Here is a 27,535-nt window from a genome sequence, read left to right as displayed (position 1 = left end):
AAAATCTCTCTTCTCCTTAGTAATAATTACTCCTTTTTTTTTTTTTTCATTAGTCCCATATTGGCCCATTAGACTTGCTGAACAACCTGAACTCCCCTTTGTAAGGATTGCAGACTCCAGTGTGGAGCTGAGCTCTGCCTCCTGTGAGCCCTGCCCGGGCCAAACCATCAGGGTTAGGACCTGGAAATGCAAAGTGCAGTGGATGTTTTCCCCAGGAATGTGCTGAACAGAGCTGTGTCATTTCCATCACTTGGCAAGGTTGTCATTTAGCTCTAAATTGAATTGGCAGTTGGTTATTATTTTGTCCCTTTCTCCCTTCTCTCTTTCTTCTTCTCCCTTCTCCCTTTCAGATTATTCCTTTGACTCCCTCTTTGTGCAGAGCTGATGGAACAGTTTGTATTAACTCCCCAAATGTTTTCTCCCTTCTGCTGTAAATGTTTTCTTTCTCCAGCTGACACTGGACTCGTTTACCTGCCTGTCGATGCCGCTGCTTTTCGTGGGTTTTGGAAGAAGTGTAGGAATTTTAGTCATTGTTATTCCAGGCTGTTTTCTCATGTGGGTGTTCTTTTTTTTTTAGTTTGATTGCTGCTTTGCTGGAGCACCCTGATCCCATTTTCCTGGTGTAATGGCAGGGACACACTGTAATTATTTGTGCCACACAAATTGGGACAGGGGATGGTGGCTGACCTTACCCTGCCCAAGCATGTCACCTCTGGGCAGGGCAGGGCAGGGGGCACATCCCAGTCACATCCCAGCTGGAACCCTTCCAGGACAAGGGTTTGTCACCTGCTGAGGCCAATTCCTGGCTTGGATGGTTTCTGCAGATGTTCATCAGCTGTAAATCCATGAGGACCTCCCAGCCCCTTCCCCCTGCCCTTGACCCCAGGGGCTCAGAGCAGCCAATCCCTGGTGAAATGCTCCTTATCCAGCCTGTTCCCCTGAGCCAGAGATCCAGGGTGTCCCTGCAGTGAGGGAAGCAAATTAAATGAAGGCAGGATTACCCTGATCTCTGTCTCCATGGGGGATTTGGAGCTTTTGTTAACAACCTTGTTTCACGCTTGCAGCCATGTAAGACCGTTCCCTTCCTGATTTTAAGCAGGGCACTCTCTCTCAGAGCCCTTGTTCTGCAGCCCTGGTTTATCACAGGGCTGAGATTTAAATGTTTGCTTAAGCAGACAGACATGCTCAAGTGCTGTGCTGGGCAGGAACCACTTCAGCTCCTTCTTGGTGATGAGGAACTGTGGTATAATTGTCCCCCATGAGCTCCTCAGGCTTTTTTTTTTTTTTTGGTGTAACCTGTATGAAAATGTTCCCTTTCCCTTTGTGGCACTGTGAGAGGGCTGTGGAACCATTTCCTGCTGCTCCTCCTTTGGGACATGTCCCAGAGGAAAGCTGACACCCCCCTGGCTCAAACCTCTTTTCTCCTCGCTGTTGCTTTGCCAGTGAGTTCTTCCTGGTGGTTGTGGAGTCAGAATCAAGAGCCTCCCACTGGGAGCTGCTGCTCTGGGGGTTGTAATGAATTTTGGGGGGTTTTGGGGTCCTTGTGCCTCAGCCTGGGGCAGCAAGAGGGGAGCAGTGAGAAGACCAGAGGTGGGAGGTGAGGTTGGGAGCCAGCACATGTGGCCAACTCTTTTATCCCCAGCAGGGAGGCTCGTCCTGCCCGTGGCAGAGCCAGGGTGGGGATGTCACCTCTGTGCCCACTCTCCCCTGGGTGCTGCCAGCTGCCCTCTCAGCCCTCAGCAGCAGGATGCAGTCCCTTGGGTTGTCTCCACGCTGTTAATTTTCCTGATTGGACCAGTGGAACTGGTCCCCTGGAGGGGTTTTGTGCTGCTCCAGATGAGCTGCCCTGTGCCAGGGCATCTGTCCATGTTCCTGACAGCAATTGCTCAGCAGGGTGGCTTTGATGCTCCTCTTCTCACCAGTGTGAATCTGAAATGGCACTTCCCTGGCTTTTTCAGGCAGGGAGATTGTCCCTGTCCCCTTCCCCTGTGTCCAGCAGGTGGGAATGGGGGATTTGTTGTGTTGCCATCACCGATCTGGGCTGCAGGGAAGCTCCCTTATTTAATTTACCGTGTTCCACGTGGGGTTGGGGTTTGAGGAAGCTGCAGGGAGGGGACACTCCCAGCTCACAGGTGGAGCTGCTGTGTGCCAGTTTGTCTTTCAAGGCTCTTTCTCTGCTCCCCACAAGTGGAGCTTCAGGTGTGGCTGAACCTGCCCAGGCTGTACTGTGTTTCACCCCTGGGGAGCAGCTGCCACCACCCCACTGCAGGTGGCACACTCTGGGGGGGTGTAGCCCTTTTTAGGGTCGCAGCACTCGCCCCTCATCCCTTTGGGGTGTGTGGGAGAGCCTGCAGCACTTGGCACAGGGCTCCAGCCCCTGCAGCACAGCAGGGATGAGCTGCCAAACCACGGCAGAGCAGCACAGCAAAGGTGCAGACAAAAACCACTGGGCTGAGTTGGAGCTTTTGCCAGAAACCAGCAATTAAACCTCCATCTTCCTGTGGACACTGCACCAGTTCCCAAGAGGCTGCAGGGAGGGGCAGAGTTCTCTTTCCAGCCCTGCCCTGATGTGGATCAGCAGCTCCCAGTAAGTTTAAGAAACTCTTTAAGTTATTCCCAGGTCCTGTTTGAGGGAGTTTGAAACCTGCTCTTCCCTGGGCTCAGCCTGTTTTAAATCAGTGATGTTTTCCTCAAGTTCTGGTGCCCAAAACCTGCCTGCTTTTCATTCCTCTCAACCTCCTGCTGTCCCACCCCTGTTCAGCCGTTCCACCTGTAGTGAAATGAAGAGTTTGTTGCTCTGAAATCCAAATGCTCCCAGTTAATATTTGCTCTAAACCCCTTCCCTCGCCTCCCACGTGCCCTGTGGTGCTGGAGGGTTTGAAGGAGAGAAATGCATCGTGGTGCAGGTGGTGTTTCTCCAGACACAGAAAGGGGAAAATGCAAAATACAAAGCATTTTGCTTCACAGCTGGAGCAGTGCCCTGGGCTCCCAGCACTGTCAGCTCTTTGGGATGTGTGCTTCCCAAGTGAGGAATGCTGCTTATTAACCAGGCTCCTGCTGAGCTCCTGTTTTGCCACTCCATCACCCAAGCTATGCCTGGAGCAGGGATCTTCTTCAAAAGGAAGGGTAAGGAGAAAATCCACTCCCCGTCTCCAAGCTCTCTCCCAAGTGGTCACAGTCTGTGGGAACAATATCTAAAGACTGAGGGAGAAGTCAGGACTTTTTATGGTTTCCATGGAGACTGCAGTTATGACAGTGGTTTCCAGCTCCTGGACCTGGTGCCTTTCCTGTTCCCGTGGTGTGACCTCTCCTTGGGGTCAGCCCTGGATCCTGCAGGATGAGCAGGGCTGGAGGGTCTGGGGACACCAGGTGTGGCCTCACAGGAGGTTTGTGGAGGAGCTGGATCTTTGGAAGGCAGAATGAAAGAGAAACAACTGGGAAGGAGAAGACTTGGATGAGACAACTGCAGAAGTCGCTCCTGATGGAGGTGCTGGTGAAGAACTCCAGGATTCCCCTGCGTTCAGCCCAGCCCCTCAGGCATCACCCACAGTGTCCCTGTGCCACATCCACCTGTCCCACTCCGCTTCCTGAGCTGTTCCTTCGCTGTTCTGCTGCTCTAAACCAAGGCTGAACCTGGGTGATGGTTATGATGACTTGAACAAATCCCTTGTGCTGGGCCCTTCCTGCTGTGCTCGCTGCTCTGTTCCTGCTGGCTTCTGCTGGGATTTGTTCTGCTGCATTTAATAAAGGGGTTTTTCTTATTGCCTTTACAGTGCTTGATCAGTAATAACAATTATTGACAAAGATCAGTGCGGGCTTATAAATGGGACCCTGTGCTGTGCTCATAATGAAATGTCCTTTTATAACATTTAAGAACAAGGGTAATAAATATTAATTCCAGGCTCTGCGGTCTCAGGGCCAGGGCTGTTCCCAGCTCAGGGATCCTGATGGACAGGCTGCAGGCAGCAGGGCTGACCCCTGTCATGTTGGGGGATCACTGCTGGCTCCTCGGGGCGCTTTGTTCCTCGCTGTCTCAGAAGCACAAACAGCACGAGCCGGGCAGTGCTGGGCTGTCTCCCACCTTTCCTGGCTCCAGTCCTGCCTCTGACAGCTCTTCTCCTTGGCTGTGGCATGTTGTTAAACAGCTCCTGCCTGGATCCTGGTGGCCAGCACTGCAGAGAGGCTGCTGTGGATCCCAGCCCTGCCCAGGGCAGCCCCAGAGCTGAAACGTCTCCTCACGGTGAAGAAAAACCTCCCCAGCTTCGGAAGATGAAGAAAATTGGCATATCACAGGCAGCAGGATCTCGTTAAGGAACATTCTGGATCAACTGTGGCTTCCTGGGCTGGATGTTCCCTTTGGGGAGGTGAAGCCAAGCTCCTCTTTCCATCAAGGAGAGCTTGGACCTGGGTCCTGGCCTTGGGACAGTGGCCTTTGTCCTGCAGCTCCAACTCACCTTTCTGCTCACTGATCTTATGGCAACTCAAAATCCTCATTTGCTCCTCTGCAGCAGAGACTTTTGGAGGTGGTTTTTTTTTTATCAGCTCCTTTTTAATCTGTCACTTTGTTTTATCTAGCAGAGGTTAATTTTATATTCTTCCCTCACTCTGCCTTCCTTCCCTTTGTCAGCAAGTTCTTTGTTGTTGTTATTTTCTGAGCTGAGCTGTGCTGCACCTCTCTGTGCCTGGCTGGGGGATGCTGTAGGTCCTGGCTGAATGCTAATTTACCACTTGGGGTTTAAAAATTTATAGGAGATACCTCGTTCCTGGGAGGGGTTCCTGCCACTAAGTTGTTTCCCTGTGTGTGAATGCATTTCTTTCCAATATTTCTTAGGCAGATTATACCCTGCTTATGCTGACAGAATTATTTGACAGCATCCCCTGATATTTCAGCATCCAGTAAAGAGCCCAAATCCTGAGGATATTTTGCAGTTTGTTTTCTCTTTAATCTGTTCCCTTTGTTGCTGAGAGCAGGAAATAGATGGTGTAGCTCGTGGCCTTGATAACGTCATGGTAACGTCCATCTTATTGGATCCCAAACCATTAAGTGTTGAAGGAAGACAGAGGGAAAATAACAGAGGGAGGCTGAGCAGTGATCCAAATAATTGTATAAATGCCAAACTCAACCCAGGCTCATCCTCTGCTCGATGTCCCTTTGCCAGGAATTAGTGAGATGTATGTTCCCAGTAATGGGTTTTACCAAGGGTGATGGGGGGGAAAAAGATGAGCAAAGCATGCATACATAAAATATCCCAAACTCTGGGCAGGTACCACTTCAGAGGCAGCCTTGCTTTTCCAAGTTAATGGGCCTTGTCAGCTGCAATACAGTATATATTGAAAACCCCGGAGAGCTGCAGGGATTTTCATACACACCCTTCCCCTCGACTCCATCGAAGGAGTTTTAATTCTTTAGGTGGGAATTGCAGCCTGCTTGGACGGCTCTTTTTGGGAAGGTGCTATCCCAGCAAAAGTCGGTGATTTATTTGTGATGGGGAGAGGGGTTTCCCCTGCACCTGGGCTGCAGGTTGCTGAAAAGTCTGCACTGCCCTCAGAGTTATCTGCAGTTGGCCCAGCAGTTTAAATCAAAAAGCTTGGCCGTGGACAGCAGCAGAGCAGGCTGGAGCTGTGCATGGAGCAAGGGCTGAGTCGGTTCCTTACTCCAGGTTCTCGTGCCACAACAGAAGATGTTGTTGCAAACTCCAGCTTCTATTTTATTTTGATTTTGTTTTGATCCCAACTTCGATTTTATTTTGCACTGGCTCCAGCCCCCCATTTGACTCTTGGGTGGGCTTCCCCTCAGGGACCTGCAGGGGAATTCACCTGCAAGATCCCGAATCCCACCGGAGCGATTCTGAATTCCTGCAGCTGAAAAAACTTGAGCTCTGCTGGGCACGGCAGGGAACCTGTGGAAGCGACTGGGAACACACAGGGCTGGGCTGGAAAACAGCAAATCAACCCAAAGCAGCCCAGAGCCTGCCTGGAAATCACCTCTTCCCGTGCAGATAAATCACTGACACACCATGACCGGAGCGCTGAGCCCTCGTGCCTGTGGCGGTCTCAGCAGCTGGGAATGTGTGGGAATCTCCAGCTCCAGGGATTAGGGGGAGGGGGATGTGTTTGTGTGGGGGGGCACCGTGCTGCCTGATTGATGATGGGGGTTTCTTCCTTGCAGTTTCCTGCTTCTTCAACTTCACCAGCCCGTCTGGGATCGTGCTGTCCCCCAACTACCCCGAGGAGTACGGGAGCAGCCTGCACTGCGTGTGGCTCATCATCGCCAAGCCCGAGAGCAGGATCCACCTGGCCTTCAACGACTTCGACGTGGAGCCCCAGTTCGACTTCCTGGCCGTGAAGGACGGCGGGACAGCCGAGTCCCCGGTGCTGGGGACCTTCTCAGGAAACCAGATCCCCTCCTCCCTGACCAGCAGCGGCCACGTGGCCAGGCTGGAGTTCCAGACCGACCACTCCATGGAGAAGAGAGGCTTCAACATCACCTTCACCAGTGAGTGCCCCATCCTCCCTTCTGGTTTGCGTTTCACGCTCTGAATCCTCGCTGGAAACTGGTGGGCAAGGGATGGATCTCGCTGAAGCTGTTGGGATTCCAGAGTAAATCTGAAAAGGGGGTAATGGGGGATTGGTGGCAAGCTTAGAGCTGGTGGCACAAGTTCTTCCTGGCTGTGAAGTGTTGTCCAGGAAAAAAACCCAACCTGGGCCTGGATTACGTGTCCCTGGAGCACCCAGGATTGGTGTTCTCCCATCCGGGCTTGCTGTGTCCATGGGTTTACAGGAAGGATGGAGAGGGACTTTGGTCAAGGATGGGTAGTGACAGGCCTTAAGCTGAAGGAGGGCAGGTTTAGATTGGATATTAGGATTTAGAAATCCTTCCCTGGGAGGGTGGGCAGGCCCTGGCACAGGTTGCCCAGAGAAGCTGTGGCTGACCCATCCCTGCAAGTGTCCAAGGCCAGGTTGGAGCAACTTGGGCTAGTGGAAGGGAGTGGAAGTAGATAATCCCTCCAGTCCAAACCAGTCAGTGATTCTGTGATTCTTTGGGCTCTCTGCTCTCCCCCTCAGAGCCCCCACTCTGCTCTGGGGTTGAGGTGATGCTCTGTGGGTGCTGTTGGATCTGGGCTGGTTGTGTTCATCACTCAACACCACCCTCCTTTGCTGACAGCTAAGAGAGATGCAAGACTTGGAAGATAAAAGCAAACATGGAGCACTTCTCTTATATAATATAAAGCCATGAAATTTCCACAGATAGGTTTGGCTCCACGTTAAGTCCAGTCTTCAAATCTCCAGTGAATGCCACGGCAATTTTACCCTCATATTGTCCTGTAATTTTCTAAAGAGCATTATTAAACCTATTCAGCAGAACTGATAAATGGCTTTGTTATAATGGCCTTTCGTGGCACAGCTAAATTAATAGCCTTTCTAGCCGTGATTGCAAAGCCTTTATATTTTTTTTTTTTTAAAAAAAGGGAAAATCAGAGGGTTTAAGAAAACATTTGCCAAACTTCATCAGGCTGGAGGCTGCTCAGGCGAAGGAGTTTGTGTGAGGGGGTATCAGAGCCAGGATCGAGTCCCAGAGCCTGTCAGGAACTGGTGGTGCCCTCCCCTGTGCATCTCCCATCCATCGCCCACCCCAGGTGGGAGTTGGGGCTGCCCCCTGTATAAAGACATTTTTAAAACCAATTTTTACTGGTGTAAATGACTCTGAAGTACAGAGGAATTAATTTGTTCTGGCTGCTTGCAGTTCTGAACTGAGCTCTATTTTGAGTGTTTATAAATATATATATTTATTTTTGTGTTTGGAGGTGTCTGAGGAGGTAACTTGCTCCTGCAGGCTGTTCTTTGCCCATCACTGCTGTACCTCAGCCCCTCTTGGATACCACTGCTTTCAACCTCATCCCTCCCCTCAGGCTGCGAAGGAAACGCTTCAAGCAGAGCCTGGGAACTGAAAAAAAAAAAAAAAATAAAATTTGACATTCAACCAGCCTGTTTTTGGGGGCAGGGGTGGTGGAAACAAGATGCTGACCCTTCTCTTTGCCTCCCCTTTTCCCCCTCAGCGTTCCGGCACAACGAGTGCCCCGACCCCGGCGTGCCCGTCAACGGGAAGCGCTTCGGGGACAGCCTCCAGCTGGGCAGCTCCGTGTCCTTCCTGTGTGACGAGGGCTTCATCCGCACCCATGGCTCGGAAACCGTCACCTGCATCCTCAAGGAGGGCAACGTGGTGTGGGACAACGCCGTGCTCAGATGTGAAGGTCGGTTCGTGGCCTCCGCTGGTCGGAGGGTCACGGGGTGGGCTGGGCTGGGAGGGAGCTGAAGGATCACCCAGTGCCATGGGCAGGGACACCTTCCACTAGCCCAGGTTGCCCCAAGAACCATCCAACCTGGCCTTGGACACTTCCAGGGATGAGGCAGCCACAGCTTCTCTGGGCACTCTGTGCCAGGGCCTGCCCACCCTCCCAGGGAAGGATTCCTTCCTAATATCCCACCCAAATCTCCCCTTCCCCAGTGTGAATCCATTCCCTCTTGTCCTGTCACTCCATCCCTTGTCCCAAGTCCCTCTCCAGCTCTCCTGGAGCGCCTTTAGGCCCTGGAAGGGGCTCTAAGGTCTCCCTGGAGTTTCTCCTCCCCTGGCTGAGCACCCCCAGCCCTCCCAGCCTTTCTACACTTGCAGCCTGGAGGGAGAGAGATCCCCTGGGCTTTTGGGATCAGGGATCACCGTTCTGCCTGTTGGGATCACAGTCACGTATCCCACAGTGAGGGTGTCCTGCAGGACCAGGATTTTCCCTGGCTTTGGAAGGTGTTGTCTCTGCACAGAAAAGTTTCCTCAGGAGGAAGTGCCAGTCCAGTAATAACGACCTTGGTTTGGTTTCCAGGTTTTGGGGTTTTTTTTGTGAAGTGAATGCTGAGGGTTGCATTCATTGCTCAGTTCTTGTTACAACAGGTGTTTTTCCAACAACAGGAACAAAAGGATTCTGATTTAGGGATGGCTAAAAGCTCCCCTGCTGCTCCTGCCATGAAGGAATTAAACTACAGGGAATGGAAGATCCATGGTGGTGTTTTTCTGTCCTGGTTTTTGAGACATGTAAAATGTAGGATATTTATATAATGGAAGAAGTCCTGTCGATGGACTTGGGCAGTTGAGAGCCTGAAATTTTGCATTTACATCTCTTGGCCACCACAACCAACCCAGCCATGGGGGAGATTGGCCGAATTAAAGGCTGTAATACAGATTTCAAAGCTTTTTTTAGTCCTTTAAAACTTCTACTCCGGAAAAGAGAAGGGAAGAAAGAGCTCATTAGAAGTGGAAAGTCTTCCTCTACCCTCTGTTCTCGGGGAAGTGATGCCCTGCATTGGTGTTTTCAGTAGTTTGAGGAACAAGTGCTGTGCTCTTGAGAAATAGCCCTGGAATACCGAGCAATAATTTCAGTAATTGTCATGTGTTGCTCGAGTGGATGAGCAGCAGAAATTGCACAATCCTGCCCATTGTGTTTGAGGTGGAAATAAGAAGGTGTCAATTGTGTTCAAGTTTTGTATAATAAGAAACAGGACTTTTTACATTCTTACATAGTTTTTCTTCAGCTGACAAAAGGTAGATTTAATTCAGTCCTCCCGTTACTTTCAAAGCATGAGCCTTTAAGTTTATGTATTTTTAAGTATAGACAGGAAACATACATTAAATAATACACTTTTAATCAACTTTTCTCTTTGGAAGCTTTGATAACCTTCTCCATTAACTTGTGCCTTTTCCTCTTGATCACAGTGGTGAGTTCTTTGACTCACCCTTCAGTCTGCACCGGATAAGTGGACATTTTAATTACCCTTTTTAAACAAGGAGGAAGCACAGAGATCTAAAGTACTGTTTAGCACTTGAAAAAATTTAATGGGAAAGAAAGAGACCCAAAAAAAAAAGAGTTGAAAGATGGGGAGAAGCCCTGACAGGAGATGATGTGGCTTTGGGGCAGAAAGGAGCCTCTTGTTCAAAAATAATTGCTTTGGATCCAGTTGAGATCAAATGACTTTCATCTGCCTCCTTCACATCAGCAGGGAGGGGGGTTTAGGCCTGGACTGACATATTTTATGTCCCTTCCAGGGTGACATTGGGTGGCCCTTGGGCTCAGCTCAGCCCAGGGCTGGCCCTGGGTCGGTGCTTCAGCCACTGCTCCTCAGAGCTGGTCCCACAGGCCCCAAGGACAATTCCTGGCAGGTTTTAAGGGCTGTGGGATTTTCCACCTCTGGTCCATCAGCTCCAGTGTGGTTTTTTTTCCCCCAGAAAATATAATAATATACCTTCAGCTTCTACTGATGGCACGGGGGACCACGGTGTGGAATAAGTGCCGTGGTCTGGTGATGTCCCTCGTGGTAGAGAAGCCATGACTCAATTACCACAGATAGGAAAGATTTCCTGGCACCTGCAGCTGCTGAAATGCAAACTGACCTTGCAGTTTCCTCTGCTTCTATATCTAATCATTATTATTACACCCTGTCCCCTCAGAGCCACTGCTCAAGGTCAGGCTGCTGGCTCCCACAGGGACAGGAGCAGATTACTGGGGCTTCATTCTGAGCTGAAAAGGCAATTTCTTACCAGTTACTGTTGGTGTTTCGTCTGGTTCTGATTATTTTTAACACTGTGGCAGACAGCTTTGCATGGCAGGATGGTCCTGCCTGGCAGGGAAGGAACATCTGACGGTGCTGCAGCTTCTGTGAGGCTCTTCACCCAAATTTAAATACGTGTAGAGGTGGCACTGAAGGACATGGTTTAGTGGGGGACTTGGCAGTGTCAGACTTGACAATATGAAGAGGTTTTTTTCCAGCCTCAGTGATTCTGTGGTGGATGACTGTGTGAACTGTGCCGTTTCCTTGTCCCCAGCACCCTGTGGTGGCCACCTGACGTCGCCCAGTGGCACCATCCTGTCCCCTGGCTGGCCTGGCTTCTACAAGGACTCGCTGAGCTGTGCCTGGGTCATCGAGGCCCAGCCTGGCTACCCCATCAAGATCACCTTTGACAGGTGCTGCTCCAAACTCCCTCTTGGTGGGTGTTCTGGGTGGTTCCCGTGGGGCTGAGCTGCAGCCAAGGCAAGGAACGAGCTGCTCCCCTGTGTGTCTGGCACTGAGGTTCTCTCCTTCTCCTTTTTTTATTTATTAACTGACAAGACATTAAAATTCACCTGGCATTCAAGTAGAAAAGGTGGGACGTGGGTTTTTTTTATCCCCTCCTGTTTTGCCTGACTCCTGCTCATTTGCCAGGGTTATTTTAGACACGGGTAGGACGCGTTTTTGGAGGCTGAGCCTCCCACGTGTTCCTGGGGGAGCAGCAGCAGGGAGGATCTGCTCCAGGCTGGGGAGTGCTGAGTCTCTGGGTTTCCCCTGGGTTCCCACAGCTGGAGGAGGGTCGTGCTCTCCTGACTCCTGTGTCTGGGAGGGGATTGCTCGTGGGGCACAAGGGGCTTGTTGCTGAAGAGACTGGTTGGTGTCAGCAGATGAGGGAAGTGAGGGGTCAGCAAGGAACAAGAGCACGTGGGCTGGGACTGACGTGCTCCAGGGAGATGCTCAGGCAGGAGAAAGGCCCCACCTCTCCCCCACCCGCCCCCACCATGGCCTGTGCCGCCTCCTGGTTGTTAGAGCTCCTTCAGGGCTGAAATCCAGCAAACTGAGCAGCGTGGGGGTTTTTGGTTGCTTTGTGGCCCTTCCAGGTTCAAGACGGAGGTGAATTACGACACCCTGGAGGTGCGGGACGGCCGCTCCTACTCCTCCCCCCTGATCGGGGTCTACGACGGGACCCAGGTGCCCCAGTTCCTCATCAGCACCAGCAACTACCTCTACCTCCTGTTCACCACTGACAAAAGCCACTCTGACATCGGCTTTCAGATCCGATACGAAAGTGAGTGCGGGTTGTTGGTGTCATCCCGTGTCGTTCCCTGTTCTCCAGCACCACGGGGACCTCAGCCAGGGACCCCCCTGCATCTCCTTTCCCCTGTGCCAGCCACTTCTCACTGCTCAGGGGCTGGGGAGGGAGAAGCTGCACTGCTTCGTGCCAGTGAAGGAGCAGTTCCTGCCTTTTCTAGAAGGGAAGGGACCTTAAAGGTGGGAAGGGACCTTAAAGGTGGGAAGGGACCTTAAAGCTCACCTTGCTCTAACCCCTTGTTATGGGCAGGGGGCACCTCCCACCAGACCAGGTTGCTCAGAGCCCCGTCCAGCCTGGCCTTGGACACTCCCAGGGATGGATCAACGTGACTGTCCATTCCATCTCTTTCCTTGGGGCCAACCTGTAGGGTTTGGGGTGAGCCCTGGGCGGGGTGGGCTGGGCAGTGACTGAGGCTTTGTTGGCACAGCTGTGAAGCTCCAGTCCGACCACTGCCTGGATCCCGGGATCCCGGTGAACGGGCAGCGCCACGGCAACGACTTCTACGTGGGAGCTCTGGTGACCTTCAGCTGTGACTCAGGATACACCCTGAGCGACAGCGAGGCCCTGGAGTGTGAGCCAAACTTCCAGTGGAGCCGCCCCCTGCCCAGCTGTGAGGGTAAGGACACATCTGCAGGGTCAGGGGGCAAACCCTGCACTGGCACATCTGCCAGAGCAGCACCTGTGGACATCCCAGTGATGTTTATTCTGTTTGATTTTTGGGGGCTGGGCTTTGTCTTGCCATCTAGGAAAGCTGATAGCCCTGCAGGTTATTTGACTGGTCTCGTTCTCTCTCTCTCTCCCCTGCTGGCAGCTCTCTGTGGAGGTTACATCCGTGGTTCCAGTGGTACCATCTTATCCCCAGGCTTCCCCGATTTTTATCCAAATAACTTGAACTGCACGTGGACCATAGAAACGTCCCACGGGAAAGGTGAGGAACCTCGAGCTGGGAGCGGTTTGGGAGGCCTGAAGGATGGTGGTGAGTGGGAGATAAACTGCTCCCTGTGTAAACCAGGAGTTTCTCTCAGTTGTGATGGTGCCCACGTGCTTGGCCAGTTCTGCCACCACCCCAACGCTGTCTCTGGATAAGATGCAGAGGATTTTGGTGTCAAAACTCTTCACCCTTTCAAAGTGGGGAGGATTAAGAGGGGAAGGTGGTTCTGTATCAACCACAACCTGTGGCAGGTGTTGTCTTCTGTTTCAGAGATTTTTGACAATATCCTGAAAATCAGGAGAGAGAGAGAGAGATCTGTAGAACCAAATATCCTGAAATTCAGCTTTTGAATACCTGGTAATGCCAGGAATGTCCCACAGAGGAGGGAGGAGCAGCCACTGCCACCCCTGCAGGAATGTTTGGTGCTCGATGGCCCGTTCAGGCTGATTTTCCTTTGCAGTGCTGAATCACTGTCTGTGTAACATTTTACAGCTGGAGAAGTGGGAAATCATTCCCAGCCGTGGGATAGGACCTGGGCTCTCAGTTCCCAGCTCTGCCTCTCCCCTTTCCCCACTGCCCAGGAGTATTTCCAGCGCGGGTGTGTTCAGGCTGTGCGGGCCAAGCTCTTGTCTTGGAGGAGAAGTCAAGGGAAAGTATCACTGATGATCAGAGAGCAAGTTTGATGTAGAGGAGGGAGGGGTAATTCCTCATGATCCAGCAGCATCTCCTGGGCTCACACAAAGGATACAAAGCCTTTATATAACTTTCTCACTCTTACATAACTCTGCTGTCGTGCCCGATACCGGCACGACGGGAGGGATCATGAGCCAATTTGCCAAATTCCATTTGTATTACAGCAAATAAACTTGTCAATGAACAGCACAGTGCATTAAGGGAACCATCACATGCTGGGAAAAGTGTTCTGTGGAGTAGCTGCAATCCACTCTCCAATTAATCCACTCTGCCTGGGCTCCAGCTCTCCGGTGAGACGCCGCATTATCCCGGAGCTGAGCTCAGCCCAGCGCACCAAACTGCTCTGTCTGACAGGAGAAAGTGCAGCTCTGATGGCCTGGCTGCTTTTATGCCGACATCAGAGGGAGTTCTTCAGACCAAAGCTGGAAAAAAACACTGGCAGGGACATATCTCTGTAAATCCAGGGGCTTTTTGTCCTGTGTGCTGTAGGAGATGCTGCCGTGGGCAGTTCAGAGCAGAGGGAACGGCACAGCCCTGACAGCAGGGCAGGGAGGGGCAGTCCTGGACCATCCCAACAGTTCAGCCCTGGCTCTGAGCAGCCTGAACTGGAAGAGCAGATGGATATTGAGCTCTGAGGAGCTGGTCCCAACTTTTCCCAGCAATCCTGGCCTGAGCTGCAGGTGAGGATTGCTGGAGAATCCAACCAGGAGCTGCTCTGCAAATCCAGTTGCAGTGAGAATGTCCAGCCTCTCATAAGAGTTTCAGCTCCTCTTCCCTGCTCTGATTCAGTTCCAAGCCATTTTTCAGGAGAAGTGCTTCTCCTTTTCCAGAACAAGTTTTAACAGTTCTGCTGCCAGCAGGGAACACACATTTACATAACCTGATTTTCCTTGTTGTGGTTTTCCTTTTCCCAAAGCTCCTTCTGTCCCGTCCCTACACCCAGATCAGCTCCTGCCCCTCCACTGCCCCTTGGGGGGAAGTTTTGGACCCTCCAGGTTCTTCCCCCCAAGGTCTTTGGGAACATCCCACACGTGGCCAGCACACGAGTCCCTTAATTGCCACAACTTGGCTGTTCCAACAGTTATTTTTATGTGACTGCAGACACTGAGGTACTTTATGGCCTCACAAGCTGTACAATTTGAGTTTAAAAGCAGCTTAATTTTAAAGGTATTTAAATGCTTAAAGGGAAACTATTATTTTTAATCTGAGCGCTTCAAAGTGATTTCTTTTCCCTGTAATTTGTTTTGCTGTTTCTTCTGCAGAGAATGGGAAGGAAAAAAAAAAAACCACCCACCAACCTCGTGTTTGCAGAGACATTCTGTGCCACAGTAAATTTCAGACCGGAGCAAAGGTTTAATCAGTCACAAATCCTTTAAAATGAGTTTATAATTAGCCCTTATGGCAACAGTTTCCACAGCCCTTAACTGGCTCTGCTCGTGTGCTTGGAGTTTTTACCTTAAAAAACCTGCAGTTCAGGGGCTGTCCTCCAGCTCTGGGGACTGAACTGCCCTTGTGTTGTGTTGTGTTGAATTTTGGGAGGTTGGACATTGTTTCTGTTCCTTAGGTTGGGTTGGGTAAAACTGAGGGTATGGGTTTCCTGTCAGATGATAAAGAGGGAGAATGAAAGACATTTTGCCTTCCCCACATTTCTCACTCCCAGGTCAGATCTATTTTCGGTTGACTGCACTGCTGGTAGGAGTAATAACCACTTGGAAACTACTGGAAGTTTCCTGGCTCTGTGGAATTTTGCAGGGGCAACAGTGGGACCAAAAAATGTTCCACCAGGCTCCATTTAATATTTAGCTGGACATAAAGAAGGAATTGTCAAAGTCAGGGGAGCTCTTTTGGTCACCCCTTAAGCCTTGGGTCATTCAAATCCTTCTGCCTGGACAGGGAAGGTTTTCAAGGTGCAGTGAGCTGCTGCACAGGGATAAAGCTGGGATGACCCTGTGAGCCCTCCTTCTTCCCTGGGAAAGGCTTTGTGTTGGTCTCCAGCCTCTGGTGACCTTCATTTCTTGGAAGGAAACGCTTTCATGTGGCCAGCAAACCTTCAGAAAGCACCTGGATAGATGTGGGGATGAATGGAATGTTCAGTTATGATTTGATGCTGTCCAAAGTTGGATATTAAATCTCATACTCCAGAGTTTTTTCCCATCTCTGGGTCGGTCTCATCCCGATCTCTGGGAATTAATGGGGAGCAAGGAGGAGGAGACTGTTCCTCTGAGCCTCATTTGCAGGTGTCCCGTGGTTCCTTTGGAAGCAGGGCACGCTGGATTTCGGGGATGGTGGCATGCAGAGCACACCAGCCCCTGGCTCTCCCCGGGGCAGCCCCTGGGGTGTTAATTATTGGCTTAAATGAAGTAACGTGGTGGTGCCGGTGGGGAGCTCAGTGGGACTGATGAGCAGCAGATTCCAGCGCTTGGAGCAGGCTGTGTCTCTCCAGATGGATTCTGAGGAGGGTGAATCCCCATCCTACACGAGCAGGGGCTCGGGAGCCCTGCCCTGGGCGCTCAGAAGCTGAGCTGAGATATTGGGCTGAGAAAAGCCATATAAATGCAAAGAGGCTTTTTATTGCTCGGCGTGGCTTTGCCTTGTTAACTCGCTGTGACGAGGATGTGACAGGGGTTCTGATCTCAGATCCTGCCTGGCTTTGCTCCCTCAAAGCTGTTGCTGCCATTTTTTGTTGGGTTTTTTTTTTCCCCTTCAAAGATGGAATTATTTTCCACACAATAAGTGTTTCTAATGGCGTTTGAATTCCAGCATGAAAAATCACCTCGCTGGAGGCTCCTGCAAAACCCTGAAGTGCTTCCCATTCTGTGTCTGGAGGTGTGAAGGATGCTTTAAGTAATCCATTACTCCTTTCTAGCTCATTTACAAATGCAGCAAGGTCACAGCCTTCTCCCAAAATGTTTCAAATTGTTGAAATTGAATTTGGGAGACGAGACAAAATACCCTTCCCGTGTTTGTCTGCTCTTTCTGGGGCTGGATGTGTTGTGGGGTTTATTTTCAGCAGTGTATTGTGAATAAAAGTGTAGGATTTTCTTGGAGCAGCCTGGGCCGGTGGGAGGTGTCCCTGCCCATGGCAGGGGGGTGGGATTAAACAATCCTGAAAGTCCCTTCCTACCCCACCCCTTCCATGACCCTGTGATTCAGTCCCATCACGGTCCCTGCAGTTACACCACTGACACACTTTTACCTTCTGGAAGAGCCTCTCTGACCTTGGTACTTGGCATAAGTCCTGTTTTTCCAGGTATGAATTCCTTCTGGAACATGCTTGTTTTCAAGTCCTCTCAGCTACAGCTTTTGCTGCTCTTGCTCTCTATTTAAAGGTCAACACTTGTATGATAAAACAGCTCTCAGAGCTGCCAGGCTGCTCCTGCTGCCGCCGCTCCGTCCCTGCTCCCGCATTTCCGAGGCACGGGAGTCCCGACATCTTCACTGCCTGGCCCCGTGCTGGGCCTTGTGCCACAGCCTTGGTTCAGGTGTTTTATCTGGTTTGTTTAGAACATGACCATGCCCCTGATGTCCCGTGTGATTTCCCCCCTCACCGAGCTGCTGGCGGTGGGAAAAGGGGGATGGACGCCGGGGTGGCCTCAGGGAGAGCCACGTGGGCCTGTGAGTGAAACCAGCTCTGCTGCTCCTCCCTGCAGGTGTGTTCTTCACCTTCCACACCTTTCACCTGGAGAACGGCCACGACTACCTCCTCATCACCGAGAACACCAGCTTTGCCCAGCCCCTGAAGCAGCTGACGGGCTCCCGCCTGCCGGCCCCGCTCAGCGCGGGGCTCTTCGGGAACTTCTCGGCCCAAATCCGCTTCATCTCCGACTTCTCCATGTCCTACGAGGGCTTCAACATCACCTTCTCAGGTAACAGCGGTGCTGGGCGAGGAATCAGTTCTTCCCCTTCCAGCTTTGCTGCAAATCACGGAATCACAGAACGGTTTGGGTGGGAGGGACCTTAAAGATTCTCTGCTTGGACACTTCCAGGGATGGGGCAGCCACAGCTTCTCTGGACAACCCATGCCAAGGCCTCCCCACCCTCACAGGGAAGGATTTCTTCCTAATATCCCACCCAAATCTCCTCTTTTTACAGTTTGAATCCGTTCCCCCTTGTCCTGTCCCTCCAGGCCCTTGTCCAAAGTCCCCTTTAGGGGCTCCAAGGGCTTTCTGGAGCATCTCTTCTCCAAGCTGGACACTCCCAGCCCTCCCAGCCTGGCTCTGGAGCAGAGGCACATCCAGGACAGGCTGCACAGGCCGGTCACTGGCTGAGCATCCAAGTGGAGCAACAAAGCAGAGGCACAAAGAGCAACCAGACGGATGACGGGAGTGACCAGCTCTGCCTTCCTCCTTGTCCAAGAAGTCCAGATTGCTCAGTGTTGCCTTCCAAAAGATCCCATCTGTCCCAGCTTGCCAGGCTGGAAAGGCTGTACCTGCTGCAGTGATTTTCCTCTGATAACCAGAGAAGGATTTTCCTCTGATAACCAGAGCAGGCTGGGGGGAAAGACAGATAGTGCAGCCCAGGAAAACAGGAGCTGGAACTGTGTCCAGAAACAGAGAGGGGAAGATGAGGGTGAGGAGGGAGAAGCACACCTGCAGAGGGATTTAATTCCAGTGGGTTCAGTCCCGTCACCCCCTTGTAAATGCTGCTTGTGTGGGGATCTTTGGCTGAAGGGCACACGGTGCTTAACCGTGTCCTCCATCCTGCAGTCCTGCGAACGACTCTCCAGTGTTTGCCTGTGCACACATCCCAGGGAATGTCAATCTTTGCTGCCTGAGTGCCCTGACAAGCCATTCCCTAAAACAATCAGTTAAGGGACACGAGTTTATTGCCTGGGTGCTGTTCTTTAATGTATCTCCGTGTCCTTCCGAGTCCCGAGGCCACAGCTGCGAATTCAGCAGTTGGGGTGGAAGAGAAATGCCCATTTTTATTGTGGAGCTGGGTGCTGACACACTCACTGAGGGACAGAGCTGTTGCCATAGATGCAGATAAAACCTGGTTTCCAGTGCCTTTGTTCTGGCCTCTGAAGTCAGGGATTTGCATGTGATACTCTGTGGAAACCAGTCAGAGAATTTCCAATTAACTTTCATTTTGATGAGGGGAAAACGGCTTTTTGCCTTTCAAAAGATCGCCTCTAATTATAACTCTAATTTTCAATGTATTTGGAGACTGCTTTCCTATCTTGGAAAGCAAAAACAGGAGCCAGTTATATTTTTAGCTCCCTTTACATATATACATATATATATATATATATTTACGTGCAGACCTTGTACTTTGCAGGTCTGTTATTTTTTCAAAATAATAACCCCCCAAAGAGGTTTCCTTGGACGTGTTTCGTGGCCAAAGACCTGCTTTTGGCTGTCAGCCAAGATCCTGCGTGCCCTTTCTTTTAGCAGCAGCTCAAGTGCTCTCTTGCACTCCCCAAACAAGATGCTGCGTCCCTTCATTTCCAGGATTAGTAATGGAGAGGCAGCACAAATCCCACCGGGATCAATCCATCTTCATTTGGCTGAAGCAGGGGAGAATGACCAATCTCTGTCGTGCTTTGTCACCCCTGATGTCACCTGGTTGGTTGTGTGACACGACAGGGGCAGGAAATGGAACCTGTTGTGTTTTAAGGGGTGTGTGGGGGGTGTTAAATCGAGGTGCTGGTGATGCCCCTAGGGGGTTTGAATGGTGAAGGGTGAGATCCAGGTGGGTCTTCATGGCTCAGGCAGGTTGTCCATCCTCATGGGCTCTGCCTTTGCAGAGCTTCACAGCTCTGGAATCAGAACTTCACTGCAGCTGGAATCGAAACTGGAGCTCCCTCCTCATCCTCGGGGTGCTCCTCCCTGGGGAGGGCGGGCTGTGAGGTGTCCCCTGCCATCCCATAACTGCCTGCTTGTCCCCTCTAGAGTACGACTTGGAGCCCTGTGACGAGCCAGAGGTGCCAGCCTACAGCATCAGGAAGGGGCTGCAGTTCGGGGTGGGGGACGTGCTCACCTTCTCCTGCTTCCCGGGGTACCGGCTGGAAGGAGCCTCCCGCATCACCTGCCTGGGGGGGAGACGGCGAGTGTGGAGTTCGCCTCTGCCAAGGTGTGTTGGTAGGTGGTCATGTGCTTTCATTTTGCTTGGTTGGTTCCGCTGTGCTGGATGGTTTTAGGTGGGCAGGGGATGGGTGGTGGCATCCCTTGGGATGGGTGGTATCCCTTGGGATGGGTGGTATCCCTTGGGAGGGGGAGGCATCACTCCACTCACGGGGTGGTCAGTGTGGGGATGGGGAGAGGGAGCTGGGATGAGCTGGGATGAACTTTCAGCCCTGCAAGTCCTTTTGTAGCCCCTCCAACTGTTAGTTGCACTAATAAATCCATAAATCTGAGCCTAGAGGAGAGGGAGAATCCCTCTGCAGCGCTGAGCTGGCTCCTGGCTGTCCCCCCTGGTGCAGATGGGGTGCAGAGACCCTTCCCTGGCAGGGCTGGGGAGCACCCCCTGCCCAGCCCACAGCACCTGGTAAAGGAACAGAAGTCCAAGGTGCTGCAGCAGGAGAGCAGAAAGGCAGGAGGATGCTCCAGGCAGAAGGATGGAACACGTTTTTTGTTGTACAGTTTAAGTAGGAGATTGTTCAGAGCTCTAGTGCTGCCCAGAGCTATGAGGGATTTATCCAGAGCAGGCAGGGCAGGTCTCTCACCTGTTTGCACTCTGGCAGATCCTGCCAGAGCCATTGTCCTGATCTGTGGGTGACCTTTGAGGGCCCTTGCAGAGCAAACAGCCCCTCCAGAGCCATCCTGATCTCTCATCTCAGCCCTGTGGTGCTGAATGCATTTCCCAGCACTGCTGAATGCTGAGGTCACAGGGCTGCATCATCCTGCTGTGCCAGGCAGCTCTTCAGGGCATGAATAATAACCAGGCTGCAGATAAAGCTAATCAGGGGAACAGGAATCAAACAGAATCATTTACAAAGCTTTCAAGTCCATCCTCAGACATCAGCACTGGGTGGACACAGTGGCTGCCATTTCCCTGCTGCAGCTGGCTCGGAATGAACAGCTTGGGTTTATGGTGACAGGTCAGGCTCAGTGGTGATGGCCCAGGGCTCTGGGCAGGGTGACAGCCCTGTCACAGCGTCCCCAGCCCGTGCTCAGATCTCTGCACTCACCCCGGATGGAGATGGAAATTGGAGACTTGCTCGTTAGGATCACAGGAGATTTAATTGCTTTTCCAGACACTCTGTATTCAGTCCCTGCTCTGGGGATGAGAGAACTGAGAGTGTTTTGTTCCATTGTCCAGCCCCTCTGTCCAGGGCAGGAACTGCTGCTGATGTGTCCAGCATCATCCCTGGGGAATCTGTGCCAGAGGGAAGGCCCTGCCTTTTGTACATGGAGGAGAAAGTCACCTCCAAAGTGCCTCCTCTGGGTGTATCTGCTGCCTCTGCTTTAATCCTTCCTTGCAGGAGCAGCAGAGGCAGTGCAGGTTGCCCATGGTGGTTCTGGGAGCTGTGAGGACTCGTGAGGCAGGTCTGGAGAAGGAGGGGAGAAGTCTGACCAGGAAAATGTGATGGAGCAGGGACAGACTGCAGGTTGTGGGGAACAACAACAGGGAAAAGCCTCTTCCCTTCCTCCTGGGTGTAGGAAGGAGTGAGGAACTGTGGCCTTTGGAGGAATCACCTGCATGTGTGGCATGGCCAGAAGGCACATGTGGTCATTAAAATGTGCTTTTGTGTCTTGGTCCAGCTGAATGTGGCTCATCTGTCACTGGAACCCAGGGTGTGCTGCTGTCCCCCAACTACCCACTCAACTACAACAACAACCACGAGTGCATCTACTCCATCCAGACCCAGCCAGGGAAGGGGATCCAGCTGAAAGCCAGGACGTTCGAGCTGGAGGCAGGAGATGTCCTCAAGGTAATTCAGTGAAGCTACCCAAGAGAGCAGGGTCTGACAGGGAAGGGATGTTTCTTTGAATGGAGTTAGGTGGGGCTGACCTGGAAAATGCCACCCAGGCCCAGACAGGGTGATCAGACTCATACCAGGACTGCTGAGCAGCAGTCACTGCTGTGACATCGAGTGATTGCCACAGCACTCTGGAAGGCAGCAGCAAAATCCCCATGGACCCTCTAAACTTCAGTTCTTCCCTGCATAATTGCACAGGAAAAACTGGTAACACATGAGGAAGCTGGAGGTTTTTAGCTTTATTTTAGTACTTTTAAGAATGAAGGCTGATTTGTCCCAAAAAAGGGGGTTATTTAAATGCAGAGCTCCAGACTCTTCAGCGTTGCCATAATCAGATTAATCTGCATTTACGAGCTTCAGGACTCTGTGGAGGAGGAGAAGAATCCAGGCTGAGTTTCTATTAACCACAAAGCAATGGGTTTGAAGGAGGCATTAATATCACTGATGCTGAGCCATCTTCCAGGAACGCCTCTGTCCTTACTGAAGGGCCATATTCCTGCACTCCAAGAGAGCTGTAATCCACATATTTTCAGCTCACAAATGACTGGAAAGAGAGAAAGATTTCCAGTTAATGCAAAGAATATACTCGTTGTCAAAGGAATTATGTTCCCTCGCCAGGTTTGTCATCAACTTCTCATCTGCTTCCCAGGAAAGTCCCTATCAATCTCCGCTAGTGAGGAGCTGCTCTTTGTCCTCACAGAGAATCCCGCTGTCTGAAAGACAGGAAAAACCCCATTTGGGTTTTTCTTAACTAATAGCAGGTTCAAGGCTCATCTGTGAGTCAGTCTGGGGAGAAAATGTTTTTCTCAGGAGCCGATTCTTTGGAAAGAGAGATGAATTCAGGAGACACAGCCCTGAGTGCAGAGTGAGCTCCGTGTGAGGAGGAGGAGGAGGTGGATCCTCCAGGGTGTAAATCCTGCTCCTCAGCTGAGCAGCACCGTGGAGTCTCATCAAGGGGGCTCCTTGAAGGATTTGTCCCTGTTTGCACTCGTGGATCATGGAATGGTTTGGGTTGGGAGAGACCTTAAAGCCCATCCAGTCCCACCACTCCTGCCCTGGGCAGGGACACCTCCCACTCTCCCAGGCTGCTCCAAACCCCGTCCAACCTGGCCTTGGACCCTTCCAGGGATGGGGCAGCCACATTGTCTGGGCAGTGATGGTTTGCTCCCTGAAGCAGTAAATAAACCCAGGTGTTCAGTCAGTGTTGCTGTCCCTCCCAGGTCTACGATGGCACCAACAGCTCTGCCCACCTGCTGGGCACCTTCAGCCGCTCGGACATGCTGGGCACCAGCATCAACAGCACCTCCAGCTCCATGTGGCTGGAGTTCATCACCAACACCGACAACACCAGCAAAGGCTTTGAGCTGCAGTTTTCCAGTGAGTTTTAAGCCCCACGTGCCTGTGTGGTGGGGGAAGGTGTGCTTCTGTGTTATGGTTGCACGACCGGGGCATGCAACCTTTCTGTAAAGATCTTATTCCCTAAGAGGAGTTGGGAGTGGGGGAGGTCACAGAATCCCAGAAGCACTGAGGCTGGAAAAGCCCTCCCAGACCATCAAGTCCGACCTGTGCCCCATCCCCACCTTGTCACCCTGCCCAGAGCACTGAGTGCCATGGCCAGGCCTTCCTGGGACAGCTCCAGGGTGGGGACTCCACGGCATCCCTGTCAGCCCCTTGCAGTGCCTGACCACCCTTTCCAGGGAGAAATTCCTCCTGATGTCCGACCTGAACCTTGTTTGTTTCTCCTGTCCTGTCCCTTTTTCTCTGGGAAATGATTGAAGCTTTTCTGTGGCGATACAGAAATTTGGATTTAAAGCTGAGGCACCAGATTTCTGGGATCTCACTCAAACAAAAACCCGCTGATTTTCAATATGCTGCCTTTTTTATTTCCAACGAGAAACGCTGGCCTGGTGTTGTGTGAACATCTCCTGGCTGGGGGGACACCTGAGGCAGAGAGCTGCCCTTCCTCCCGCTGCAGGTTTTGAGCTCATCAAGTGCGAGGATCCCGGAGTGCCCCAGTTTGGGTACAAGGTGCACGACGAGGGACACTTTGCCGGCAGCTCGGTGTCCTTCAGCTGTGACCCTGGGTACACCCTGAGGGGCAGCAGGGTCCTGGGCTGCCTGACTGGGGAGAGGAGAGCGTGGGACCAGCCCCTACCGACCTGTGTAGGTGAGACACCTCTGGCTTTCAAACCTCGGGGGGTCACAAGAGCCCTGTGTCCCTCCTTGATGTGAACTCTGATATTAATTGCCCCCAGCTGCATTAATTAAGAGGATCCTGTGTAAGGCATTTTCGGGCTGACAGTGCTCCAAAAGCAGCTTTAACATGAAACACTCCTTTATTTTTAATTTTTTTTGGGCAAGGTTTCTTCCTTCACTGCTGCTTTTCCACTCCTTGTCCTTTCCCTTGGATACGTTAAACTGAGTGGCACCTTCTGACAATGACAGACATCAGCGTGTGTCCAGGCATCTGACAGCTCAGAGTTGGGTCTGTTTGAGAGCTGCTTGTCATCTGATCCCATTCTCAGACATTTAATTCCTTCCTAAGCCAAATCCTGAGTTCCCTTTCACCTGGAGATCTTGCTTGGAAAATTGGGGTGTTATTGGATATCCAAATGAAGGGCTGTTGGTCTGGGACTTGACAGCTCCATCACCAGCTGTGAGCCCAGGACATGGGGAATTTCTTGCACAGTCTGAGAGATCTCTCCAGCCACCTCCACAGCTGCCCTCGTGGTTGGGATGTGCCAAACACTGCCACTCTGTTCTGCCCTGAGTCAGGACCATTCCTGCAGTAACTCTTTGCTGAATTTTAGCCTTGGTTATTGAGGTAAAGAACCAAATTTCTGTGATTTGTGCATCTTCTTGACCTTCCCCACAATTTTCTACATGTGTTTGTTGCAGCTGAGTGTGGAGGGACCATCAGAGGAGAGGCCTCAGGACGGATCCTGTCCCCAGGTTACCCAACCCCCTACGACCACAACCTCAACTGCATCTGGACCATCGAGGCAGAGCCTGGGTGCACCATAGGGTGAGTTGGGGCAGCTCCTGGAGCTTGGCTCTGGTTGCAGATCCAAGTTTTCCCAGATCCACAGTTCCATAAGGTCAGGAGAATGTCCTGTGGCCCCGGAGGGAAGGAGCGAGCGCCGGTGCAGCTCCTGCCAGGCTGCACAGTCAGGGATGGTTTGGGTTGGAAGGGACCTGAAAATCAGCCAGTTCCCACCTCCTGCTGTGGGCAGGGGCACCACCATCCCAGAGCTCCTGTGTGCACGTGCAGGGGGAGAGCTTCCCACCCCTCTCCCTGTGGGATGTGTTCAGAGTCCAGCCTTTCCCACCTGTGTGTCCAGGTGACGTCATCCTGCAGGGAGGATGTGTGCAGAAAGCTGCAGGGAACATCACACCCCAGGACAGGTCAAGGGAAGGCAGTTCTGGGTGTGGTTCATCTCCCACTCACAGATCAAACCCTGTCCTGCTGTGTCTGGGAGAGGGAACGTTCAGGTGTGAGGGTGCCCAGGGGTGGGTGGGCAGCTGGAAAGCTGAGGCCCCAGGGCTCAGCCTTCGTCTCCTCACTGCATTGTTGATTGTTTTAATAATGCAGAGAGCACATCCAAAGTCATTATCCTCCTGAAGGATGGCTTGAGATGGTTTCTAAACATCTGCTCTGTGCAGAGACCCAACGCTGTTCCCTCCTCCTGCTCCCCTGACTTCTCTTACCACCCTGTTGCCGCTTTCCTGTTGGCAATGAGTTTGAAATGGAATTTGTTCATGAGTTATGTGGACCTGGATGAGGATGGGATTGAGAACATTTGGCTCATGAAGTTGGTGCAGTCCCCAGCAGAGCCCAGGCAGTTCCTGCTCTGTGATCCTTCATCTGTGGTCCTGCTGCTTCCCCACACTGATGTTTCCCAGCCCTGCTCTGTGTGTGCCCACATATTTCAGCCCAGCTAAAGCCATCTTAGACAGAAAGCTGGAATGTTTGGGCAAGTAAAGCTTTTACCAAGTGGTGGGGCTTGAGGGGGAGAAGTGGAGCTTGAAAGTTCTGTTTAACAATAATCCTCTTCTCCCACTGTCCCACTGTGGGTCCTGGTGCTTGTTACCTGTGTCAGCCCCACTTCTGGGCTCACCCCAGACCTGGTGCTGTTCCATCCTGCATTCCTTCCCTCTCAATCCCATTTTGTCTCCCATGGTTTCCTTGCTGCATCAGCCCCTGTCCTCTCTGCAGCGGAGCCTGTTAATCAGGTTGAGCTCTCTGGTGCTTTTAGTCGATGGGTTTCTGCTGGAGATAGATTTGGTCCAGTATTTTCATTTTTATTTAATGCAGAAATTCCCTCCATTAGCTCTGCCTTTTGGAATGGCTCAGTAATGGATGGTTTCTGGTGTGAGCAGCCAATGCAGCTGAAGTGCTGCACAGGCAACTTCCAGTTGAAATCTCCTTTGTTTTTGTTCTCCTGTAAAAGATTCTGAAGGTTTTTGTAGGACAAAGTAGACATGAGACCCCTCTTTTTCCCCCTTCCCAATCCAAAGGCTGCTTCAGACTTTGCTCATGTCATCCCTCCCTGCTTCCCTAAAAGCAGGGAGCAGAGATTTTGGATCAGCCAAAGGCTTGGAAGGGGCCAAGACTGAGCTGGAAAATGCTGGGTGGTATCACAGTAACACACCTGGTGACCCTTCCTTTCAGCAGAGGGGAGAGCTCCCTTTTCCTGCCCCTTTATTTGCCAGCTCAGACAGAACAGATGATCTCTGGGGAGCCGAGAGAGCACATTTTCAGCAACTTCATTTTTATGGTAATCCATTGGAAAAATAATCCTCTTCACGCATGATACAATTGTATAAAGCTCTCATTTATAACTTACATGAAAATTAATCACCAGAGCTTTTTGAATAAAGCTGTATCTGCACAGCACGAGGGGAAGGAGAGGAAGGCGAGACAGATAGAAAAATGAGTCTGCACTTTATTGCCATGAAAGTTAAAGGGTTGCACTTGGAGAGAGGATTAATTTTGTGCATGTGCAAACACCCTCGTGCATAACATTACAAGGGAAGGGACCTGGTCTGTCTGGGAGACTTTTGGGGGGTGGAAAGGGAGGAAGGGGAGTAGGAGAGGGTTGGTCAGTGGGGTTGGGGGGTGCTTTGGGAGGAGCTGGGGCTAAAGGGCTCCCCAGGGGTTATCCAGGGCAGAGCTGGGCTCTGCTCCTGTTCCCTGCTAAGCTGACAGAGCTTTCCCTCCATCACATAAATATCTAGAGATATATATTCCCAATTTCTAATTTGCTTTTTGCTGCATTTTCATGCGTGTAATTGGGATTGTCAGGGCACGAGGATCAAACTCTCCCCCTCTCCATTGCCTTCTAAACCGGTGTCTCTGCCCTGGCCCTGCTGGGAACAGAGTCAGGCTGAGAGAAAGCCCAGAAGTGGCTGCTGAATAGATGGATTTGCTCCAGAGAACACCAGTTTTCTCAGTAAAATCCAATATTCCAGCAGCCTCCTGAACCGACTGGCACTGGACAACCTGTCCCTGGCTCACCTGGACATGGGGCTGGGTCCTCCTCGAGACAAAGCTTTGCCTAAAATTGGCTCTTTTAAAATACCTGAAGGGGGTGAGGTGCTTCAGCTCCCACAGGGGGGCTGCTGGTGGCAGCTTCAGGGTGTCCCCCCACCCCAGGTCACCCCCTGGCAGCGTGTCCCCGACTCCAGCAGCTCCAGCTCTGACTTTTGCTGGCTTTTCTGGCTCACTGGACCCGTTTTGCCCGAGAACAAACGCAATCAGGCCGAGGCAGCCGTGGAGAACAGCTCTGCACCATCCATTTTGATTTTCCTCCAGTCTGCCTTTCTTCCTCTTTGCTCAAGGTCTCTGCTGGGTGGATTTATGAGTCAGCTCTTCAGGTTTCTCCCAGGTTCTGTGGGCATCATTTTGTTGCTTTTTACCCCCCCCTCCCCCTTTATGGTTCTACCTGATTTATTTATGTTTGCCCCGGATAAATGGGAAAGCAGCCAAGTGAATTCTTCCTTGTTTCCCTCTGTGGACTGTCAGGGTTTTAAGCACAGTACCTGCTGGTTTTATTTTGTACAGGTTTTCTCATTTTGTAGGTTTCTG

The 27,535-nt window shown here is 51.7% G+C and overlaps 1 protein-coding gene across 2 annotated transcripts in view; it reads left to right on the top strand.

Annotated features, from left to right (window-relative positions):
• The window catches only part of CSMD2 (CUB and Sushi multiple domains 2), a 215,475-nt gene that overhangs the window by 121,701 nt on the left and 66,239 nt on the right, over positions 1-27,535 (top strand). For both annotated transcript variants that reach the window (XM_050326308.1, XM_050326309.1), the window contains 12 exons: positions 6,170-6,496; positions 8,058-8,252; positions 10,868-11,006; positions 11,691-11,878; positions 12,330-12,518; positions 12,714-12,830; positions 17,177-17,392; positions 19,418-19,606; positions 21,230-21,399; positions 22,668-22,824; positions 23,423-23,614; positions 24,346-24,472. In XM_050326308.1, coding sequence (XP_050182265.1) covers positions 6,170-6,496; positions 8,058-8,252; positions 10,868-11,006; positions 11,691-11,878; positions 12,330-12,518; positions 12,714-12,830; positions 17,177-17,392; positions 19,418-19,606; positions 21,230-21,399; positions 22,668-22,824; positions 23,423-23,614; positions 24,346-24,472 — 2,206 coding nt within the window. The remainder of the gene's footprint in view (positions 1-6,169; positions 6,497-8,057; positions 8,253-10,867; positions 11,007-11,690; positions 11,879-12,329; positions 12,519-12,713; positions 12,831-17,176; positions 17,393-19,417; positions 19,607-21,229; positions 21,400-22,667; positions 22,825-23,422; positions 23,615-24,345; positions 24,473-27,535) is intronic.

This window comes from Myiozetetes cayanensis, unplaced genomic scaffold (assembly GCF_022539395.1).
Source record: "Myiozetetes cayanensis isolate MyiCay16 unplaced genomic scaffold, myiCay2020 scf31, whole genome shotgun sequence".
NCBI classification, from domain to species: domain Eukaryota; kingdom Metazoa; phylum Chordata; class Aves; order Passeriformes; family Tyrannidae; genus Myiozetetes; species Myiozetetes cayanensis.
The sequence above is the reverse complement of the archived record's forward strand: the minus strand, read 5'-3'. Positions and strand labels throughout refer to the sequence as shown.